Below are 22,463 nucleotides of genomic sequence, written 5' to 3' on the forward strand. Positions count from 1 at the left end.
TTTCCCAGCATTATTAAAGCAAAATATAAGAAATTAAAAAAAAACAAGTTTTTCAACTGAAAGTAAGGAGCAACATTAAAACTTAAAACGAACAGAAAATATTACGTATATGATGGGGTTCATCCCCTAGTCAATACCTCGCTCTTTAAGCCAAAGATTTTTTAATAGTTTCATAAGAGCTATTTATTCTAATTAACGGCCTTTGTGATCATTTTTAAAGAATTGGAACAAAATTCAAACTATAGCTTAAAAAAACAAGGTATTGACTAGGGGGCAAACCCCCTAATATACGTATAAAAAATCTATGAATATAGAAGTTCGTTACATAAGTTAATTCGTAAGTTACTTATATTTATTACTAATAAAAACGTTCGTAAATAAAATACAACAAGTTTCGAGAAAGCCATTTAACCAAATAAAAGTAAAATTAATTCGCAAATTTTGTTTAATTATTCATGTACGGTTAGCCAATATCAAAACCTGTATTAATTCAAAAACGTTCAAAAATTAAATAAAAAAACAAGTTTTTTTTAAACTGAAAGTAAGGAACGACGTTAAAACTTAAAACGAACAGAAATTATTCCGTATATGAAAGGGGCTACGCTAAAGTTTGACTTTATCACAACTCTATTTTTTTTAAACAATAAAAAACTTTAGCGTAAAGAGCGAGGCGTTGAGGAGGGGACATCCCCTTTCATATACGGAATAATTTCTGTTCTTTTTAAGTTTTGACATCATTCCTTACTTTCAGTTAAAAAAACTTGTTTTTTTTTTTGTTTAATTTTCTGTAAGGTTTATTGGGTAGCCCAATAAACCTTACAGAAAATTAAAATTATTCCATTGCAGAATGGAATATCTTTGACATAATTTAATTCAGAATTTACATGATTACATGAACAAATGATTTAATTTAAGACAACCTGTCCGCATACCTAATGAATATGGAAGTTGAAGAATGGCGAAGTGTATTGCCAGGCAACGGATACTTATTCAATTCAATTGGTGATTGTTTCTTTTATTTATTTCTGGCTGTTTTTTTTTATTCAGTGTCTATTCTGCTCTTGTTGGATTCACTTCGGACGGTTAGATTTTTTTTTTTTTTTTTTTTTTTTTTTTTTTTTTTTTTTATTTATTTATTTATTTATCGCACTGAAGACGACTTGGCGGAGGTCCTTGTCGAAATATTTTCTTGTTCTTCGTCTTCATATTTTGCCACTGGCTGACAAAAATCATCGTTTTCTCACCTATTAATTTTATTTTTCATTTATTATTTCCTTTCCTCTCTTGGTAGAATACAATAACCTTTCTGCCCTTAATGGTGTAACTTCAGGGGATATTTTGGTGAGGGAGCTGAAAATACTCTTTAAAAGCAAGAATATAATTGCAATTATCTTCACATTGGATAAGTCATTGAGATTCCTCCAAAAAATCCTAACTGAAGATTAAAATACTGGCAATTTTTCAGGTTTTGCACCTGTATGGTAGTTTGGTAGTAGACTGCAGTTATATTTCAAATGTATGTGTTGATGGTTCTGTATAACTTGAACGAACAGAAATTATTCTGTATATAAGAAGGACTGCCCCTTCTGCAACCTTTGCTCTTTATGCTAAAGTTTGCCTTTTCGTCACAATGCTTTACAAAACCGGAAAGCTGAACATACAGTTTTTACAATAAATTTAATTGATTGGCTATCTCAAAATTCTATTTCAGTAGCAACTTGCAATAGCAACCAGCGTTCCTGGATCCCAGTGATGTATTTCCAAGCCCGTTTTTCTATTGTTAAAATCCTATTTTGATTGATTATTGTTTTCCGTGTATTTATTATTTTGTCTTGAAACGTAAAGTCTGCAATAAAACGGCGAGAAACAATTTTCTGGTGCGTTGGATTGGTTTATGGGTAAGGGCTTCAGCTAGTTACCAAAGACCATTGATTATAGATAATATCTAAAAAGTAAAGTCATATAGTAACCAAGTTAGCAAAAACAATTTGTTTCCTAAAGTACTTAATTATTTATAAATTAATTTTTTTTTATTTCAATAATTTCTGCAGTGCATTTACTTTTCGAAGTTGTGTTTAATTAGAGTTTGAGTAACATTAAGATTCTTAACTTTGAATAAATCATTATACAATAAATAAGCTTGCTGTCTTATAACACTATTATTTAAAATAAACTTTTTCCACAAAATAAGTTTTTCAAAGAAAAGTAAAGAACTCCATTAAACAAAAAATGAGTAAAAATAAAATCAAATAATCTACGAAGCGTGAAACTACCACAAATCAGCAATGATAAATAAATGAAACCCAAAACAAACAGAAATTACAACAAATAACCGAGTCAAACTCAAAAGGAGCAGAAACTAACATAAGTTGGGCTCAAAACCCCTCTACCTTCCTAAGGCCAGAACATAATTTTGTACTTTACTGAAAAAAATACAAATGAATGTGCATTGCAAAAAGTGCAAATTATGTTCTGGCCTTGGGAAGGCATAGGGGTTCGTTTCGTTTTTTTTTTATACTTTATAGTTTTGTCTGCTATTTTTATGCCAAAGAAAAATTTTCAGCAATTTTTAACAACATACACCCTTTTAAAAATCTGGACAAAAATAGTAGTTTAATTTCCTTTCATACCTCCTCTAGTTGACCTGAAATGGAAAACTTGATACCATTCACAAAAAAATCTGCTTACTTTCTTTGATAGGTTGGATACACTTACGCTATTTTGACTTGGTTAAATTCTAAGAGCAGAAGTAGCCCCGAAAATTTGAACATAATACCCTCAGTCGTTCTTTGGATATTGCTGAGGTGCCTTATTGGGAATTAACATTAAAACAGTGCATTTTGATTTTATCTTAAGGCAACATTTAGTTTTTAAACATAATGGGAAATGGGAGGGTGGGCGTGAGAGGGGGATTAGTTGCCTTCCCATCACTTTCAACTATTAAAAATGGCATCAGCCCTTTATATTTTCAATCGAATGAGCCCTTTTCGAATTTCCTACGAAAACTCCTTCGATACGAATTGCCCTGGTCTAAAAAAAAAAAAAAAAAAAAAAATAATACATTATACCCCCATCGCTCTTTACTTTAAAAATTTCAGGCCATTCAATCACTTTCGACTATTAAAAAGAGCACTAGGCCTTTCGATTTCCAATCGAAAGAGCCCTTTAAGTTTCTATGACAACGCTTTCTATAAACACCTTATATGCCCCAGGGCATAAATTACAACCCTTACCCTAAGGGCTGTGAGGGTGGTTGTCATCCTCTAAGACATAATTTCCAGAAGTTTCAACTACGTTAAACAAAATAGCTATCTCAAAATTTTGATTGGATGTGTTTGGGAAAATGGTTAGTTGCTCTCCCATCACTTTCAACTATTAAAAAAGGCACTAGCCCTTTCAATTTCCAATCAAATGAGTCCTTTTGAAGTTTCTACGACAACTCTTTCAATAAAAACCTTTTATGCCCCCAGGGCATAACTTACAACCCATGCCCTGAAGGATGAGGGGGGGGTGTCAACCTCAAAAACCTATTTTCCAGAACTTTCTACTAAGTTGAACACAATGGCTATCTGAAAATTTTCATTGGATGTGTTTAGGAGAATTGGTTGGCACGAGAGGGTGGTTTGTTACCCTCCAATCACTTTCGACTATTAAAAAGGGCACTAGCCCTCTCAATTCCCAATTGAATGAGCCCCTTTTGAAGTTTTTACGACAGCTCTAACTATAAAAGCCTTATATGACCCCAAGGCATAACTTACAACCTTTGCCCTGGGGGGGGGGTCTGGGGGGTGGTCATCCTTAAGTACATAATTTCCAGAACTTTGAACTACATTGAACAAAATGGCTATCTCTAAACTTTGGTTGAATGTGTTTGGGGAAATGGTGGGCTTGGGAGGGGGGTCAATTACTCTCCACTCACTTTCGACTATTAAAAAGGGCAATTTCAATTTCCAACCAAATGAGACCTTTTTGAAATTTCTACAATAACTCTCTATATAAACCTTATATGCCCCCAGGCCATAACTTAAAACCCTTGCACTGAGGACTTTGAGGGGGTTATCATCATAAAAGATCTTATTTTCAGAACTTTCGACTACGTTGAACAAAAGGGATATTTCAAAATTTTGATTGGATGTGTTTGGGGAAATGGTGGGCGTGAGAGGGGGGTTAGTTACCTTTTGATTACTTTTGACTATTTAAAGGGCACTATCCCCTTTAATTTCCAATTGAAAGAGCCCTTTTTGATGTTTTTACAACATTGCTTTCTATAGAAACCTTACATGCTCCCTGGGCATAACTTACAACCCTTGCCCTGAGGATTGTGGGGGGAGGGGTTGTCATCCTTAAAGACCTAATTTCCAAAACTTCCAACTACGTTGAATAAAATGGCTATCTAAAATTTTTGATTGGATGTGTTTGGGGAAAACTTAGGCTTGAGAGGGGGGTTAGTTGCCCTCAAATCACTTTCGACTATTAAAAAGTGCCCTAGCCCTTTGAATTTCCAGTCGAATGAGCCCTTTTTCAAGTTTCCACGACAAAGATTTCAATAAAACCTTATATGCCTCCAGGGCATAACTTATAACCCTTGCCCTGAAGACTGTGGGGAGAGTGTCCTGCTCAAAGGTATAATTTCCTGAACTTAAACTGCGTGGAACAAAATGGCTATCTCAAAATTTCGATTGGATATGTTTGGGGAAATGGTGGGCGTGGAAGGAGTGTTAGTTGCCTTTCAATCACTTTCAACTATTAAAAAGGGCACTAGCCATTTGAATTTCCAATCGAATGAGCCCTTTTTGAAGTTTCTACGACAACACTTTCTATAATAACCTTATATGCCCCAAGGGCAGTAACGTACAACCCTTGCCCCGAGGGGTGTGGGGGAGTTCCCTCCTCAAAAAACATAATTTCTATCTGGAAATCAACTATACTGAACAAAATGGCTATCTAAAAAATTTGATTGGATGTGTTTGGGGAAAAGGTGGGTGTGAGAGGGGGGTTAGTTGCCCTCAAATCACTTTTGACTATTAGAAAGGCCATTAGACCTTTGAATATCCAGTCGATTGAGCCCTTTTTTAAGTTTCTACGACAAAGATTTCAATAAAAAATTATATGCCCCCGGGGCATAACTAATAACTCTAGCTCTGAAGACTGTGGGGGGAGGGTTCATCTCAAACGTATAATTTCCTGAACTTTAAACTGATTGGAACAGAATGGCTATCTCGAAATTTTGATTGGATGTGTTTGGGGAAAAGGTGGGCGTGAGAGGGGGTTAGTTGCCCTTAAAACACTTTCGACTATTAAAAAGGGCATTAGACCTTTGAATTTCCAATCGATTGAGCCCTTTTTCAAGTTTCCACGACAAAGATTTCAATATAAACCTTATATGCCCCCAGGGGATAACTTATAACCCTTGCCCTGAATACTGTGGGGGGAGTGTCCTGCTCAAAGGTATAATTTCCTGAACTTTAAACTGCGTGGAACAAAACGGCTATCTCAAAATTTGGATTGTATATGTTGGGAAATGGTGGACATGGAAGGGGTTTTAGTTGCCTTCCAATCACTTTCGACTATTAAAAAAGGCACTAGCCATTTCAATTTCCAATCGAATGAGTTCTTTTTGAAGTTTCTACGACAACTCTTTTTCTAAAAACCTTATATGCCCCCTGGGCATAACTTACAACCCTTGCCCTGAGGGCTGTGGGGGAGTTCCCTCCTCAAAAAACATAATTTCTATCTGGAAATCAACGATGCTGAACAAAATGGCTATCTTAAAAATTTTGATTGGATGTGTTTGGGGAAAACGTGGGCGTGAGAGGGGGGTTAGTTGCCCTAAAATCACTTTCGACTATTAAATAGGGCACTAGATCTTTGAATTTCCAATCGAATGAGTCCTTTTGAAAGTTTCTACGACAAAGATTTCAATAAAAACATATTCCCCCTGGGCATAACTTATAACCCTTGCCCTGAAGATTGTGAGGGGATTGTCGTGCTCAAATTTATAAATTCCTCAACTTTAAACTGCATGGAAACAAATGGCTTTCTCAAAATTTTGATTGGATGTGTATGGAGAAAAGGTGGGCGTGAGAGGGGGATTAGTTGCCCTTAAATCACTTTCGACTATTGAAAAGGGCATTAGACCTTTGAATTTCCAATCGAATCAGCCCTTTTGGAAGTTTCCACGACCACGCGTTCTATAAAAACCTTATATGCCCCCAGGACATAACTTACAACCCTTGTCCTGAGGGCTGTTGGGGGGTTGTCATCTTCAAAGACCTAATTTCAACAACTTAAAACTACGTTGACTAAAATGGCTATCTCAAAATTTTGATTGTATGTGTTAGGGGAAAAGGTGGGCGTGGGAGGGGGGTTAATTGCCCTCCAATCACTTTCGATTATTAAAAAGGGCACTAGCCCTTTGAATTTCCAATCGAATGAGCCTATTTGAAGTTTCTGCGACAACGCCTCTTATATGCCCCCAGGGCATAACTTACAACCCTTGCCCTTAAGGCTATGGGGGAGTGTCCTCCTCAAAAACATAATTTCTATCTGGAAATCAACTACGCTGAACAAAATGGCTATCTCTAAATTTTGATTGGATGTATTTGGGGAAATGATGTTCGTGGAAGGGTGGTTAGTTGCCTTCTAATTACTTTCGACTATTAAAAAGGGCACTAGCCTTTTCAATATCCAATTGAATGAGCCCTTTTTGAAGTTTCTACGACAACGTGTTCTATAAAAACCTTATATGCCCCCAGGACATAACTTACAACCCTTGCCCTGAGGGCCGTTGGAGGGTTTTTATCCTCAAATCCTTTATTTACAGAATGTAAACCTACATGTACTAAAAGACTATCACAGACTCGGCATGAGAATTGTATGGGGAAATTGTGGGCGTGAGAGTTGACTTTGTTGCCCTTCAGTCTCTTTCAAACGTTAAATAAGGCACTAGCCCTTTGAATTTCCATTCGAATGGGCCTTTTTTGAAGTTTTTGCGACAACGCCTCTTATATGCCCCCAGGACATAACTTACAACCCTTGCCGTTAAGGCTCTGGGGGAGTGTCCTCCTTAAAAATATAATTTCTATCTGGAAATCTACTACGCTGAACAAAATGGCTATCTCTAAATTTTGATTGGATGTGTTTTGGGAAATTGTGGGCTTGGAAGGGGTGGTAGTTGCCTTCCAATCACTTCCGACTATTAAAAAGGGCACATGCCACTCCAATTTCTAATTGAATGAGCCCTTTTCGAAGTTTCTACGACAACTCTTTCGATACGAAGTTCCCGGGTATGAAAAAAAATACATTGTGCCAACATCGTTCTATAATTAGACAGCGTTATTGCGCTGCCTATGATTGTAACATTAATTTGTGTTGAAGTTACATTTGTCGTAGAAATATTCAGTTGTTTGTTTTTAGTCTTTTACTGTTGAAGCAAAATGTTATCCTGCTCTCTTCTGTCTATGTTTCTAATGAAAAGACTGTGTTACCTTGAAAGTACTTTCTGACTTACTTCAGTACACCCAGTTTTTGAGTAATTAGTGCTTTAACTAAAGTATACGAGAGCCTAACTACAACATGTTTTGTTCATAATTTAAAATTGTTTCTAAGTGGGCCAAGGCTTTGCTATTCAAAAATGAGGGTGATTGACACCCCATCCCACAAAACTGTACACTGGTTGCCTTTGTAGAGGTATATCTAACTTCGTATGTGATAAGGGAAATAAGAAATGATGAGGGAAAATTATTCAGCATAATTATAGTCATATCTTTCATATCTAATGCGTAGTCATGACTAAAATCTACCAGAACGAAGTTTTAATGGTCAACTTAATGCTCTTATTTGCTAAAGACTTAGTTCCTCCTACGCTGGCTGGCATGGCAGATAAGGTGACATTGGTGCCTCTTTATGGTGATCTTCGAAGAGCTTGCAGCAACAGGTCTTCCAAAGATTTTCCGGTCAGTGTAAGCATCCTTCTCAAGGTATCGGCCAAGCTTCGTTTTTCTTCTGTTCATGTCTCCGAAGACTGGGGGGGGGCCGCGCGAGAACTCATGGAGGAGCATGCCATTGCCCATACTGACCATGTGGCCCCAATACCACCATGTGCTGCTCTGTATTTTCTCAAATATCAATGGTTGCTTAGTTTTTTTTTCATAGACGATGTTGTTCATAATTTTGTCCGAGCTGTGTATTCCCAAGATGCGCTGGAGGCAGTTATTTCCTAAACCTTGTTTTCATTTCTCAAGTTTTTTTGTAAGTGCCCATGCCTTGCATCTGTACATTAGTACAGAGAGGACACTACTATTTAAGAGTCGGAGCTTGAGCATGTTAGAGTATGCAGAGTTATTCCAGACTTAACACAGTTTTGTAAAAGCATTGCCTGCATAAGCAATGCGTGTACTAATTTTAAGCTCCAGGTCTCCGTCAGAATTTATGAGGCTTCCAATTTACTTACGCTCTGTAACTTCCTCTTGCTCATAGGAACCGACATTCAGTGGCCAGCCCAGCGTTGTATTGACATTGTTGTGTATGACTTTCGTTTTTTGAGTACTGATTGACAATCCAACTTCATGCGGCTCCTCTAAGGTGAGAAAGGAGCGCAATGTCATCAGCAGAATCACCACCAAAGGCAGTGCGGCTCTCACTCGACTGAATTTCTCCAAAAAAAATGACGTGAATGCTCCCATACTACAACAAAGTGACACGTGCTCCTCATAATTCTCTTATGTTCTGTTATTTTTCTCATCTAATTTCATGAAAATCGTACCCACACAAATTCTGATAAACTTCACTTTTGCTTGAAGTAAAACTATTATGCTGAAAGCTTATAAGAAACCTGCTAGAAGTATTCACAACTGAGATTTGCCCTCTATACTTTTAAATGTTGGAGTTGTATGGATAGGGTAAACTACAGCTTTCAGACAAATGTTTTTGACTATTAAAGGAAATAGCTGAGCTTAGTGAGACTTTTATGGGTTCTCAGGATTTTACATTTGAGCCCATTCCTGGAAGTTTCATGCACTTGCCTCTTCTAGTTTCTTTAAGATACTGATGATAGGTTGCTTAGAAAGATTGTTTACCCTATCATTAATTTTCTTTTCTTTTCTTTCTTTCTTTTTATCAAATACTGGATCTTTCAGGTATGGGATTTGTCAGATCCCTTTGGAAAAGGCTACTTGGATAAAATAGGTTTTTTTATATCACTCAAATTGGTTGCTGCTGCCCAAGCTGGACTTGAAGTATCTCTTAAAAACTGCTTGGGAAAAGAATTACCTGCTCCTTATATGGTAAGTAACATTGCGGAACAAAAATAAAGTTTTATTTTGGCTCATCAAATAAAATGAATGACTGTGATTGAGCTTCTTTATGCTAAATTAAAAAAATAAATAAAAGATATTATATTTGTTTCTAACAGTTTTCGTGTGAGAACTTTGCCATTTTTTTTATGATATATGGGTGCTCTGTTTTTGTAAATAAAAGTTCTAATTTTTTTGAGATGGCTTCCAAATGTTGCTTTTTATGCTGAATTCTAAAATATAATAACCTTTTATCTAGCGCTGAGAGTTTTAGTGTAATTTTACCAGGGCTACGGATTTGGAGTTTTAGTAAATTTTTGCTGAATGGAGTCGGAGTGAGTGTATTGAAAACGTCTGGAGTAGGAGTTGGAGTCGGTTGTGACCTATAACCGAACCCACAGCCCTGAATTTTATCAAGGTATGGAATATGATATGAAATTTGCCAAGAAATGGAAGTTCTAGAATAGTGAAAATGGACTTTAAAAAACTAAAGAAGAGCTTGATATCGCAATCGAGTTTAGCATCAAGATTGAATACTGCCTATTCCGAGTCACTCTGCCAATTAAAAAGCCTAAGCAGTGCCTTAATTGCCATGGATCTGGGCATTTCACAAGGGACTGTAAGAGCCCTGATAAATGTAGTAAATGTGGAAGTGATCACACTAACAAGGACCAAGCATGTGCATCTTAGATTGTTAAGTGCGGTAATTGTGGAGGAATGCCAACGAACTACCAAAGCGAGTCCTCTCATCGTAAATTTGCCACAGCTTGTGCTTCACTTTCTAAATCTATTCATAGGGTTCGATCAGCAAATTAGTCAATATTTGTTTGCAGTAATTTTAACACGGATCTAAAAAATGAGAATGCACCTCTTACTTCAATATTACTTTTTTCCGTTCCTAGTGGCGCTTTTCTGCTAGCAAAATCGAAGCCAATTTCTTATGTGCACAACTCGGGAGCTACTTCCGATTTGGATTTCGTTCTAAGATACGCCCACCAGATGCAAGGTACGATGGTTGACGTTTCAAGCGACATCCTAACAAGCGATTACTTAAGTTTGCAGTTTCGACTTTCCTATTCTCTGCCTCTTCATGTGCGAAAGCCTAAGTGTTTTTTTAAACCTTGTTGGAATCGTCTTGATCTCTCTCTCTATATCAGAGGACATTAGATTCTATGTTGTCGAAAATCCGTATTCCATTTCACCTTTTATGTACGTCCATAAACGGGAACACTCGCGATTTGGATTTTTACTTAGGGAAATAGTTCATTCAACCAAGGTCGCTGCTTCAGTCTCTCTTCCTTTAACCAAAGTTTGAATTGGGACACGTAAAAAAGGGTGGAGTGAAGACGATGAACTTTAGAGTGCTAGACATTGACACAAGTCCTGGTTTCGTATTTGGGCCGACTGTAGTTATCCAAGGTCAGGTAGTTTATTTCAAATCGTCAAATATACGAAGCGTGTACATAGAAATGCTGTGTGGCAATGGAAACGGCGTCAAATCTGATTGATTTAGGTTCTTGGGAAAGTCATTTTTCTTCATTAATTTCTGACGATCCAACTCCTCTTGACACAACATTTAGATTTATACTTTTGGGTCATTTTGCAGAGTTAGACCATGCTAAAAACTATATCACTATAATGCCAGCATCTTGTCAGGCACATGTTCGCCGTCTTAAACTAGGTAATGGATCAGGTTCAGATGGCCTGCAACCCGAACATCTGATATACGAGACAGTAAAATTATTTGAACATCTTGCTATTTTATTTCAGGCTTGTATCGCCTTGCAGCATATTCCCTATACAATATGTGGAGGTCTAGTAACGTGCATTTTTAATGCATTTTCTTTATGTTTGACGATTGGAAAGCTTCTTGAGCAGCTTATCTATAATGAAATTAGCACAACGTGTGATCGTGGCGATAACCAATTTGGTTTTCGGGAAGGTCTTAGTGTGCAGAACGCCTATGCAACTTATCTAGCGATTCTTGAAAGGCATAAAAAGGGAAATAGTAACTTCTACGTTTGTGCCATTGATATTTCAAAGACTTTGACTCCATTCTTTACTCTCAAGCAATTCTATCTCTCTTTATAAGTGGAGTTGATTCATTTGTTTGTACCTTCCTGTGACAGTGCTATCAGAAATCCTCAATCCGGATACGCTTGCAATGTACTGTCAGTAATCGTTGTTTGCTCTGGACTGTTGTATGCTCTGGACTGAAAGAAATCGGCCTTTCAGTTGATACTTCAAAAACAGAGTTTCTTGTCCTTGGACTGGAGATCGCCTCCAATGATCCAATCCAAGTTGGTCCCGCCATGATCTCATCTTCCAGTTCACTTAGGTATTTAGGCCTTCCATTTGGAACTTCAATTAGATCCACTAGGCAGCTTATAATTGTTTCTTTGAAAGAGAAACTAAGAATATCTTACGTTTTTCTCGCTTGGGTAAAGGGCCAGATTGATAAGAGAACCCTTTGTTGGCTATATAATGCGTTTTTGCACCGCATGTGTTGTTTTGACACCTTTTTTGAAATTTTTCTCTGTATCTGATAAAAAGGAAATCCGATCGCTGTTCTTTAGGTTCTGCAAGTATTTTCTTATTATCCCTATTTGGACTCGTAATAGTTACATTTCGTGAAGGTACGGTGTTTTTGAGATTTGCCAAAAAATGGACGAACAGTCAAGTAGATTTGCTGACCGCAGCAACAGAATTATCGATTCTCCATTGATTTGCCTTCTATTAAGTGCCTATCGTCGCTAGTTGTGGAATCTTATAATGTTTGACCCGTGTACTAAAGGATGAAGAAGACAATGGAAAAAAGTGTTGATTCAGTAATATTTATGAAATGTGTAGAAGAGAGCGGGAGCAAGTGGGAAGAGCCTTATAGGTGCCGGCCTGCCTATAGGCCTTTAACTGCTGGGGACAGGCAGCTCAAGTACCCGTTCTTCCCACAAAACATCATTAGAATTAAAAGGAGAACCCATTGTTAGCTGATTGGAGGATATTTTATTTTCTTCTGAAGATATTTTTGTGAGTGAATGGACTAATTAGGTAGTCCATATACCCTTACACGAAATTTTGGAACTGGAACTGGATCCTGAAAAGTGTTTGAAAGTTAAAGTTGTCAAGAATTCTGCGTGTTTTTTTTCTGTGTCCTTTTTGTTTTTCTTTTCATTTCTTATACTCCTCTTTAGTGCATTTTTGTTGTGTACAGAGGGTGACAATAAATTATTATTATCCAATTCAATTTATTTATAACCTGTCAAAACAAAAAAGGGCTTAAGTCCCCTAAATGACAGTGAACATAAGAGAAACAAAATAAAATAGACAAGAAAACTTGTACATTGAACTAAAATAAGTAGTTTTTACAATCATAATAATCTTAGACATAATCACAAATCCTATATCATAATCACAAGATAAGAAATAAATCAAAATACATAAAAAAAACTCATAAAAATAAAGAGGACCAATCATGATTTAGTTTACTGGCGGTAGCTAGTTCAACAAACAGACATATGTTTCATGGTGGATAACATTTTTTAATTAGCCTGAAATATATGAGTAAGCAAACTTTTCTATGCAATTCAAGTTTATTTTCCTGAAAAACCTAAATGCTAGAATTGGAGAAATCCAAAAACAAAATCTTTGAATTTTTCAAATAGAGAATGTGAATCATTGAAAAATTAAAGCTAAAGATTGTGTTTGTAAGAATAATTTCTACTAATTATATGGAAGGTCTTCGGAACAACCACGCAAATTCCTTTAAAATGATGATCTACATCTTATAAGCTAAGTTTTGACAGAAGGCTGTAAACTTTGTTAAGTTCAATTGATGAAGCAATTCTACTACGTAGATTCCAACAGATTTATGTGAGCTGAGTTCATGTGAACAGGAGTGGAGGGAATTTTTCTCCTTGTGAGCCTTGCTCTCATGTAGTCTCTGAGTTTGATAGATCTATGTTGGCTCCAAGAATCATACGGTTGTCCTTGAGGCGAGGAAGTCAACTTTTTCAATACCTTTGATTGCCTGAGGTCTAGGAATGTGCTCGTCAAACAGTGTGTGTGAAAGCAAAAAAAAAAAAAAACGATAAGAGGAATAGATACACGGCAAGACTAAATAGATGTCTTAGAAGCATAATTTATCATCACGCCAATTGTGAGGCTAATAGGATTTAATCCGTTTTGAAAACATCCCTATTCGTCTACTTTTTTTGCTTGTTCATAACACGTCCTTATTAAGATAAATTATATTAGCTTTCTCATTTTAGGGCGAAGCTCCACCTACTCCACCAAGATATGTTTTTGTGCATGGTAAAACACCAACACGATCTCAGGATTCTATTGGTTTCCCTGGATCGCTTCAATCACCATCCAGAAGTGGTACTCCTCAGACAGAAGGATATGATTCGGTAGCATTGCTTACGCGTGTGCCTAAATCGGCTGCTGCTGCCCAAGCTGGACTTGACGCATCTCTTGTTAATTGTCTTATGGTAAGTAACATTGCGGAACAAAAATAAAGTTTTATTTTGGCTCATCAAATAAAATGAATGACTGTGATTGAGCTTCTTTATGCTAAATTGAAAAAAAAAATAAAAGAGATTATATTTGTTTCTAACAGTTTTCGCGTGAGAACTTTGCCATTTTTTTTATGATATATGGGTGCTCTGTTTTTGTAAATAAAAGTTCTAATTTTTTTGAGATGGCTTCCAAATGTTGCTTTTTATGCTGAATTCTAAAATATAATAAGCTTTTACCTAGCGCTGAGAGTTTTAGTGTAATTTTACCAGGGCTGCGGATTTGGAGTTTTAGTAAATTTTTGCTGAATGGAGTCAGAGTGAGTGTATTGAAAACGTCTGGAGTAGGTGTTGGAGTCGGTTGTGACTTGTAACTGAATCCACAGCCCTGAATTTTATTAAGGTATGGAATATGATCTGAAATTTGCCAAGATATGGAAGTTCTAGAATAGTGAAAATGGACTTTAAAAAACTAAAGAAGAGCTTGATATCACAATCAAGTTTGGCCTCAATATTGAATATTGCCTATTCTGAGTGACTGTCAATTGAAAAACCTAAGGAGTGCCTTAATTGCCATGGATTTGGGCATTTCACAAGGGACTGTAAGAGCCCTGATAAATGTAGTAAATGTGGAAGTGATCACACTAACAAGGACCAAGCATGTGCATCTTAGATTGTTAAGTGGGCTAATTGTGGAGGGAATCATCATAGCAATAGTTTGGTGTGTCTGGAGCTTAAGAAGTACCTCCCCGTTCAAAGGGCCTCAGGAAGAATTAATTCATCTGCCCGTGTTTAATCTATGATTGATGATGATTTCTAACTCAGCCGTGTCGTTATTTTATCAAAATATCAATGGTGCTCGTCAGAAGCTTGAAACTCTCGAAAGGCTTTTTAGTAGTTACGAAATTGTGTGCATCACTGAACACCTTGTAAGTGCTTATAATGTCTCACTGCTAGAGCTCTTACGTGACCACATTTTCTTTTTTTCGGCCCGCCACACTGGTATCTGGTCGTCCTTCCGGCGGCCTAGCAATTGCAGTGAATAAGAAATTTTCTTGCGCTCTTTTGGAATCTTCTGATACATTTATTTCAGTTGATTTTGGTTCTTTTGTTTTGATGTGTGTGTATATGCCAACGAACTACCGAAGCGAGTCCTCTCCTCGTAAATTTGCCACAGCTTGTGCTTCACTTTCTAAATTTATTCATAGGGTTCGATCAGCAAATCAGGGTTCGATCAGAAAATATTTGTTTGCAGTGATTTTAACACGGATCTAAAAAATAAGAATGCGCCTCTTACTTAAATATTACTTTCTCCCCTTCCTAGCGGCGTTTTTCTGCTACCAAAATCGAAGCCGTTTTTTTATGTGCTCAACTCGGGCTCCACTTCTGATTTTGATTTCGTTCTAACAGACACCCACTAGATGCAGGGTACGATGGTTGAAGTTTCAAGCGACATCCTAACAAGTGATTACTTAAGTTTGCAGTTTCGACTTTCCTATTCTCTGCCTCTTCATGTGCGAAAGCCTAAGTGTTTTTTTAAACCTTGTTGGAATCGTCTTGATCTCTCTCTCTATATCAGAGGACATTAGATTCTATGTTGTCGAAAATCCGTATTTCATTTCACCTTTTATGTACGTCCATAAACGGGAACACTCGCGATTTGGATTTTTACTTGGCGGAAATAGTTCATTCAATCAAAGGTCGCTGCTTCAGTCTCTCTTCCTTTAACCAAAGTTTGAGTTGGCACACGTAAAAAAGGGTGGAGTGAGGACGTTGAACTTTAGAGCGCTAAACATCGACACAAGTCCTGGTTTCGTATTTTGGCCTACTGTAGTTATCCAAGGTCAGTTAGTTTATTTCAAATCGTCAAATATACGAAGCGTGTACATAGAAATGCTGTGTGGCAATTAAAACGGCGTCAAATCTGCAATTTTTTGCGGGATATTAAAATAACCCCCAGCTGTTGTGCCGTCACGTGTCAAAACTTACCTCGACTTCTTCATCTGAGGAGAATTCGATTTATTTAGTTTTTTGGCAACGAAGCATTGTTACAATCTTTGGTGCACTCTGCCAACAAAAAAGTTGTTTTGCTATGCTTCTTATTCTGTGACACCCAATCTGCGCTATCATTTTCAAAACGCACCATAAATGCAAACTTATGCTTAATTTTCTTGCCCCAAAACATAAAACCTATGTTTTGAAATTTCTAAAGTTACAGGATTTAGAAGCTAAGTTTACATTTAGAACCTGCATCAATTGTTTTCCGATCCATTTGATGGTGAGAACAATTTGTTTTCTTCTCTCATCACCGAATGATTGCAACATAAACACTGTTAACAATTGTAAAAATTATATCATAATGTTGCATTTGTATTTATAATCGTTATGTGACTACTTGCATGAAAAGAAACATCCCTACTCTAAAATGTATCAAGGACGAATAAAAGGTGGATAAATAATGAAAATTGTGCAGCCTCTCACTCAATGTTTAATAAAGTCAAACTTAACCTGAACAGATATTAGCAGAGACAAGAGTAGCGTAATGCCCAATAATTCTTATTTCGGGTAGTGTGTTTTTGTTTGTCGTAAAATCAACAACAATACAACAATAAAAGTTTATATCTCAAGTCTAATCCAGGTTTACAAATTAAGAGTGGTGCTACCTTTCCCCTTTCTCTCTTTCAAAACTTCTAAACGACTTGAATGTTATTTGCGTTCTATTGAAAACGCTATTTATTCTGAACAGTCCGATTTTATTTGTCAGAACATCAATAGCAATTTTTGTGCCGAGTCAAGACTTAGCCTGCTTAGCACCATACCAAGACTTAGCCTGCATATGACGTCTTTGTCAATTTTTTCATCAAATTGGAACAAACCTTGATTTACACAGAATCATATCAAGTCGCTTATTTTTTCAATGTGCACCTCAACAATGAAGTTGCCAGCTCCTCAAAATTCTAAAAAATGGTCTATCTCATGGACAAATGTTGTAGGAAAAGATGTTATATTCCTTGATAACTCAGCAAGAAAATATATTTGGTTTGGTTCAAAAGCTTATTTTCTTGCTTAAGGCCAACTTTTTAATATTAAAACTAGGGAAGGAGAAAAGAGTAGGCTCTAATTTATTTAGGAAAGAGAGAATTGTTAAAGTTAGGAGGCACATGGAATGTCATTCCTCAACTTTAATTCCAGACTTAGAAAATGGAATGTCAAAGTCAGTTGAAATTGCAAACAGAAATTACCAGCAACATTAGATGGCAGTACCTTTGGACTGGATTTCTGATGTTTCTTTGTCTAATATTAAAAGAAAGTATTTTGGTGTTCAAGCCAGGCCTTAAGCTCCTTAAAATCCTATGAGGTTACATTTTCAGGGGAAATTCATGTTTTATTTTTACAGCAATGTTACACCTATGTTAAAGTCCAGGGGAGTTAAAGTAGGAGCTCCCGTAATATTTAGTTTACACTGAAAATGATAGTAAAAACAATCAGAAAATTAAATATTCTATTTTAATGAAATTAAAGAGCAACATTAAGAATTAAATGAGCGAAAATTGTCATATTTAGTAGGGGGCGGCAGCAACCTCAATCTCTTGCTCTTTACGTTAGAGTGACTTTCGTGCTCTTTGCTGGGAGAATGAATTCTCTTACCCAAAAAGAAAGTTATAAAAAAGCTTCGAAAATAAAACATTTGATCACACTAGTTTGACCATGAAGGAGCTTATCCATTCACATTTGTATAATAATCAAATTTGTGTTCAAGTGTTTTGAATGGCAATTGGTAAATAAAACACTTTTTAGCATCAGTTGGCTATCACATCGGTTTCATATCGGCTAAGTAGGCCTTTCAGACTGATTTACCTAAGGTTCGTAAGTCTCATAAGCTTTATAGTATCAGCTACTGATTCTTCGTAGTGCAATTACAGAGTTGACACAGTTTCAACTTAAGATTTGTAACATAAGCAAAATAGAAAATTTAATGTGATTTCAGCCATTTGAATTAAACATGAATATTTTAGATAATTTAATAATAGATTCTATGAAGGCAATGCTCATCTAGCCTATCCTGTCTACTACCAGCTAGGGCTACTAATTTTTCAATTTTCACTCTTCTTCATCCAGGATAGCCCCTAGGACAAAGTCTTTATCACTGTTGGAGATTCTATTTCTTTCTCCGGTCTCCCATTTCGTTCACATCCAATCAAAATTGTGAGATAGCCATTTTGTTCAGCGCAGTTGATTTCCAGATACAGAATATGTTTTTGAGGAAGACACTCCCCCACAACCCTCAGGGCACGGGTTTTCAGTTATGCCCTGGGGGCATATAAGGTTTTTTATAGAAGTTGTTGTAGAAACTTCAAAACAGGCTCATTTGATTGGAAATTCAAAGGGCTAGTGCCCTTTTTGATAGTCGAAAGTGATTGGAGGGCAACTTCCCCCCCCCCTAATCCATCAATCACCCAAACACATCCAATCAAAATTTTGAGATAGCCATTTTGTTTAGCGTAGGCTAGTTGATTTCCAGATAGAAAATATATTTTTGAGAGGGACACTCCCCCACAACCCTCAGGGCAAGGGTTTTAAGTTATGCCGTGGGGGCATATAATGTTTTTATAGAAGGCGTTGTCGTAGGAACTAACAAAAAGGCTAATTCGATTGGAAATTCAAAGGGCTCGTGCCCTTTTTAATAGTCGAAAATGATTGGAAGGCAACTGCCCCCCCCCCCCCTCACACCCATCATTCCTCCAAACACATCCAATCAAAATTTCGAGATAGCCATTCAGCGTAGTTGATTTCCAGATAGAAAATGTGTTTTTGAGGAGGACACTCCCCCACAGCCCTCAGGGCAAGGGTTTTAAGTTATGCCCGGGGGCATATAATGTTTTTATAGAAGGCATTGTTGTAGAAACTTCAAAAAAAGCTCATTTGATTGGAAATTCAAAGGGCTAGTGACCTTTTTAATGGTCAAAAGGGATTGGAGGGAAACTAGCCCACCCGCCAAGCCCATCATTCCCCCAAACACCACCAATAACAACTTTGAGATCTCCATTTTTTTCAGCGTAGTTTACTTCCATATAGAAAATATGTTTTTGAGGAGGATACTCTGTCACAGCCCTCAGGGCAAGGGTTTTAAGTTACACCCTGGGGGCATATAAGGTTTTATAGAAGGCGTTGTTGAAGAAACTTCAGAAAAGAGCTCATTCGATTTGATATTCAAAGAGCTAGTGCCCTTTTTAATAGTCGAAAGTTATTAGTAATATTTTTTGTTATTCCGCTTACATCTAAGTACACAGGCTGTGAAATAACTTGAAAAAACAGTTCCCATTGACAAGAATTGTCATGTTAATTGGAAATCTTACTTTATAAGACTTGTTATGTTAAGTAGAAATTTTCTGTGAATAATTACAGGCACTGGACTAGTCACTCGGATGCATTTGTGAGGCCTAGCCCTCAAAAAAAGATAAGTAATCTTTCTAATTATTATAACCATATTTCTAGATTAATTTTGGCTTATTTTAATTTTGCTGAAATTCTATAAGAAATTAATGGAAAATTGAATGGAATAGAAATAGTTTCATTGCAGGTTCAAGAGCTTAGAAACGACCTATTTGCTATTTCATTATGAATTGATTCGACAGTAGACAAGTTCTCGGAGGATACGTCACAATTGAAGAAAGATTACCTAAGTTTGCAAGCTGAAATGTCGGCTACTAACGTAAAATTGCAAAGACTAGAAAATGAGTCTAAAAAGTGTAATTTGGTCCTAATTTCGATCCTACAAACAAAGGTTCTTCGTTACGAGAAGATGTAATGAGAGCACTCAACTTACATGTGCCAAATTTAGGGCTGAAAATGATGGACATTAGAGAAATTTTTCGGCTATACGCTAAACAAGGCACGCGACCGGTGCTGGTTAAGTTTACAAGTGGCTACATTCGTGATACTATATTGCGTGCAAGTACGCACCTGAAAAGGGCGGGTCTTGGTGTTAGTCCCGATTATACAAAGCGTGAATTGTCTATTCGTAACCACCTAAAGCCTTTTCTTGAACGGGCTAGAGGAGAAAATAGAGAAACAAGACTAAGAGGGACAAAGTTATATATTGGTCAACAGTGTTTTACGTATAGCTTTGATAAGCAGTCTGTAGTTGAGGTTACGAATTCCCCTAATATAGAGTCATCAGCGAGTACCATGACCCATTTTAAGGAAATTTTTGGGCAAAAGTTTCTCTGTGAACCTGGGTCTTTATCAGTGCCACAAAAAAGTTTAGTAAAGAGTTTTGTTTCTGAAAATAATCGGTTTAACCTGGAAGAACCTTGCAATTCAAGATCGCGTTCTGGATCTTCATCCTCAATTCAATCTTTCTTTAGTGTAGTGGAGGAGTTTAGTAGTGATAACGAAATAAATGGGGTGAACAGTGAAACTCCTGTTATTAAAAAAGGCTCCGCATCAACTTTTGTCGGGCCTTTGGGGGCTCCCAAACGTAACAGCCAACAAATTATTAGCCCAGATGACAAACTAAGACAGAAGAGCAAGTCGGTTAGAGCTGACGACCCTAATAAAATGGAGCCTAGGCGGCTATTTAACTCGTCACAACCCATTGGCTCAAATAGTGGATAGGATAAGCAGGGCCATAACGCAATTTACGAGTGTCATTTAGCGCATTGGAATGTTCAGGGCTTTTCGTATCTTAAATTAGAGTGTCTTCTTAAATGTTGTGATTTTTCAGTTGCATCATTAGTAGAAACGTGGCTGGAAAAAGAGGAGAGACTAGAAGGTTTATCTTATTTTGGATCACAAAGAAAGCGATCGCAGAATTGTAGAACTTATGGAGGAGTGGCATTATTGATAACAAATAGATGCCAAAACTTATCTTGGTTGAAAAGTGTTTCACGTAATCTAGTATGGGTGCCAATACCTTTAGGTAGTAACTCGTTTTATTCTTGTTTAGTGTATTTACCGCCGGAAACTAGCCCTGTTAGTAATGATGATATCTGGGGGATAGTAGAAAATGATATGGATCGTTTTTTCGAACAGTTTCTGTCCGATTATTTTATTTTTCTAGGGGATTTTCACGGATATACAGGGGAGGACGAAGGAGCCCGTGAGGAGGAGTTGGATCTCGAACTAGGAAAAACTAATGGAGTTTATATGATTGAGCCGTCGGTTAGGAGGAGGACGAGTAAGGACGGCCATAGGAGAAATAGAAATTGGGGGAAAAAATTATTTGATTTTCGTGGTAAGCAAATTGTGGTTATTTTGAATGGGAGGAAAGGGACGGATTAATGAGTGGGTGATTTTATAGGTTATTAGGGTAAATCTCCAAGTGTTATAGATGATGTGGTAGTTATTCTGGAAATCCTTTCCTGTTGTGTGGATTTTGAGGTGAGGGCGCTGGCTGTGTTGGATAGCGTGCCTATTAGGGTTGAATTAGGAGGGGAGGATGGGCTGAGAGCCGGAAAAAGAAGTTTGGGGCTAAGGGAAAGATGGGTAATGAGCTTGATTGGAGGGAAGGTTTAAGGTTTGATAATGATAGTGAGGAGAAGTTGAAAAAAGTACTAGTTGAAGATAAAGGGCTGGATTCATTTATTCAGAAGAGTGAGGATATGGCAAGGGAAGGGGATATAGCAGGTTCTGTTGATTTTTTGTCGGGGGTTTTGTATAAGATTGGAACTAAGGTGGCATGCAGGAGAAAAAATGGTAGAAGTATTGGTTTGATGAGTTTTTTTTGATAAGGATTGTGAGGAAAAGAAGAAGGAGGTTTTAGTAGCTTTTAGATTGCTTAAGGCTAGTAGTACAGTTGATCTGGAAAATAATTTGCAGGTGTTTAGGGACAAGCGAAGGGGATATAAAAGGCTACTTAAGTTGAAGAAGAGACGTTCTGAAGAGGAAGAGAGCCAAAAAATACGCGAGAAATTTAGCGTGAATGATACAACGGAGTTCTGGAAGTTAATTAGGAAATCAACAGAAAATAGAAAGTTGACTGTTTCAGTTCCTCACGCCGATACCTGGCCAGAATACTTAGAACAAAAATATAAAGAGATATACACCGAAGAGGACGAAGAGAGAGAGCAGATGAGGACATGAATAGCTTAGAAGAAACAGCCGATTTTGAGTTGAATTCAGAGGACGCTAAACTACTGGAACCGGTTGGACAGGAGGAAATATGGCACGCCTTCAAAAGCATGAGAGGGAATTCAGCACCGGGCATCGACGGAGTACCAACTAAGCTGCTGAAATGGTCAAGAGCATGGATACTGCCAGTGCTTGCATTGATATTCTCGGCAATTCTAAGTACACCTCTATGGCCAAAAAGTTGGCAGATGTCCATTACGATCCCATTATTTAAGAAAGGAGAAAGAAACCTACACAAGAACTACAGGGGGATAAGTCTAGGAAGTTCTATCAGTAAGCTATTTTGTAGAGTTGTCTAAAAGGATGGATAAATGGTTGCATTATAAAGGTATATCAATTGAATGTCAGGCAGGGTTTAGGGAAAACTATAGTTCAATTGATCAAATATTTTGTATACAGGTTTTAGTTAGTAAATATACGAGGCATAGGAAAAATAGGTTATATACGGAGTTTTTGGACATTAGGGGAGCATTTGACGAAGTTTCAAGGAGTTTGTTGAAAGTGGTGTTGGTGAAATTAGGAT

The 22,463-nt window shown here is 37.1% G+C and overlaps 1 protein-coding gene across 1 annotated transcript in view; it reads left to right on the forward strand.

Annotated features, from left to right (window-relative positions):
- LOC148954001 (uncharacterized) overlaps window positions 1–21,892 on the forward strand; it is a 71,705-nt gene extending 49,813 nt beyond the window's left edge. Inside the window, exons 3-7 of the mRNA XM_089086073.1 lie at window positions 9,138–9,284; window positions 13,562–13,783; window positions 15,387–15,540; window positions 20,871–20,987; window positions 21,798–21,892. Coding sequence (XP_088942199.1) covers window positions 9,138–9,284; window positions 13,562–13,783; window positions 15,387–15,540; window positions 20,871–20,987; window positions 21,798–21,892 — 735 coding nt within the window. The remainder of the gene's footprint in view (window positions 1–9,137; window positions 9,285–13,561; window positions 13,784–15,386; window positions 15,541–20,870; window positions 20,988–21,797) is intronic.
- The last annotated feature ends 571 nt before the right edge of the window (window positions 21,893–22,463 follow it).

Source organism: Artemia sp. Qi Xiang Cuo, chromosome 3 (assembly GCF_049724085.1).
Source record: "Artemia sp. Qi Xiang Cuo chromosome 3, ASM4972408v1, whole genome shotgun sequence".
Classification (NCBI taxonomy): Eukaryota; Metazoa; Arthropoda; class Branchiopoda; order Anostraca; family Artemiidae; genus Artemia; species Artemia sp. Qi Xiang Cuo.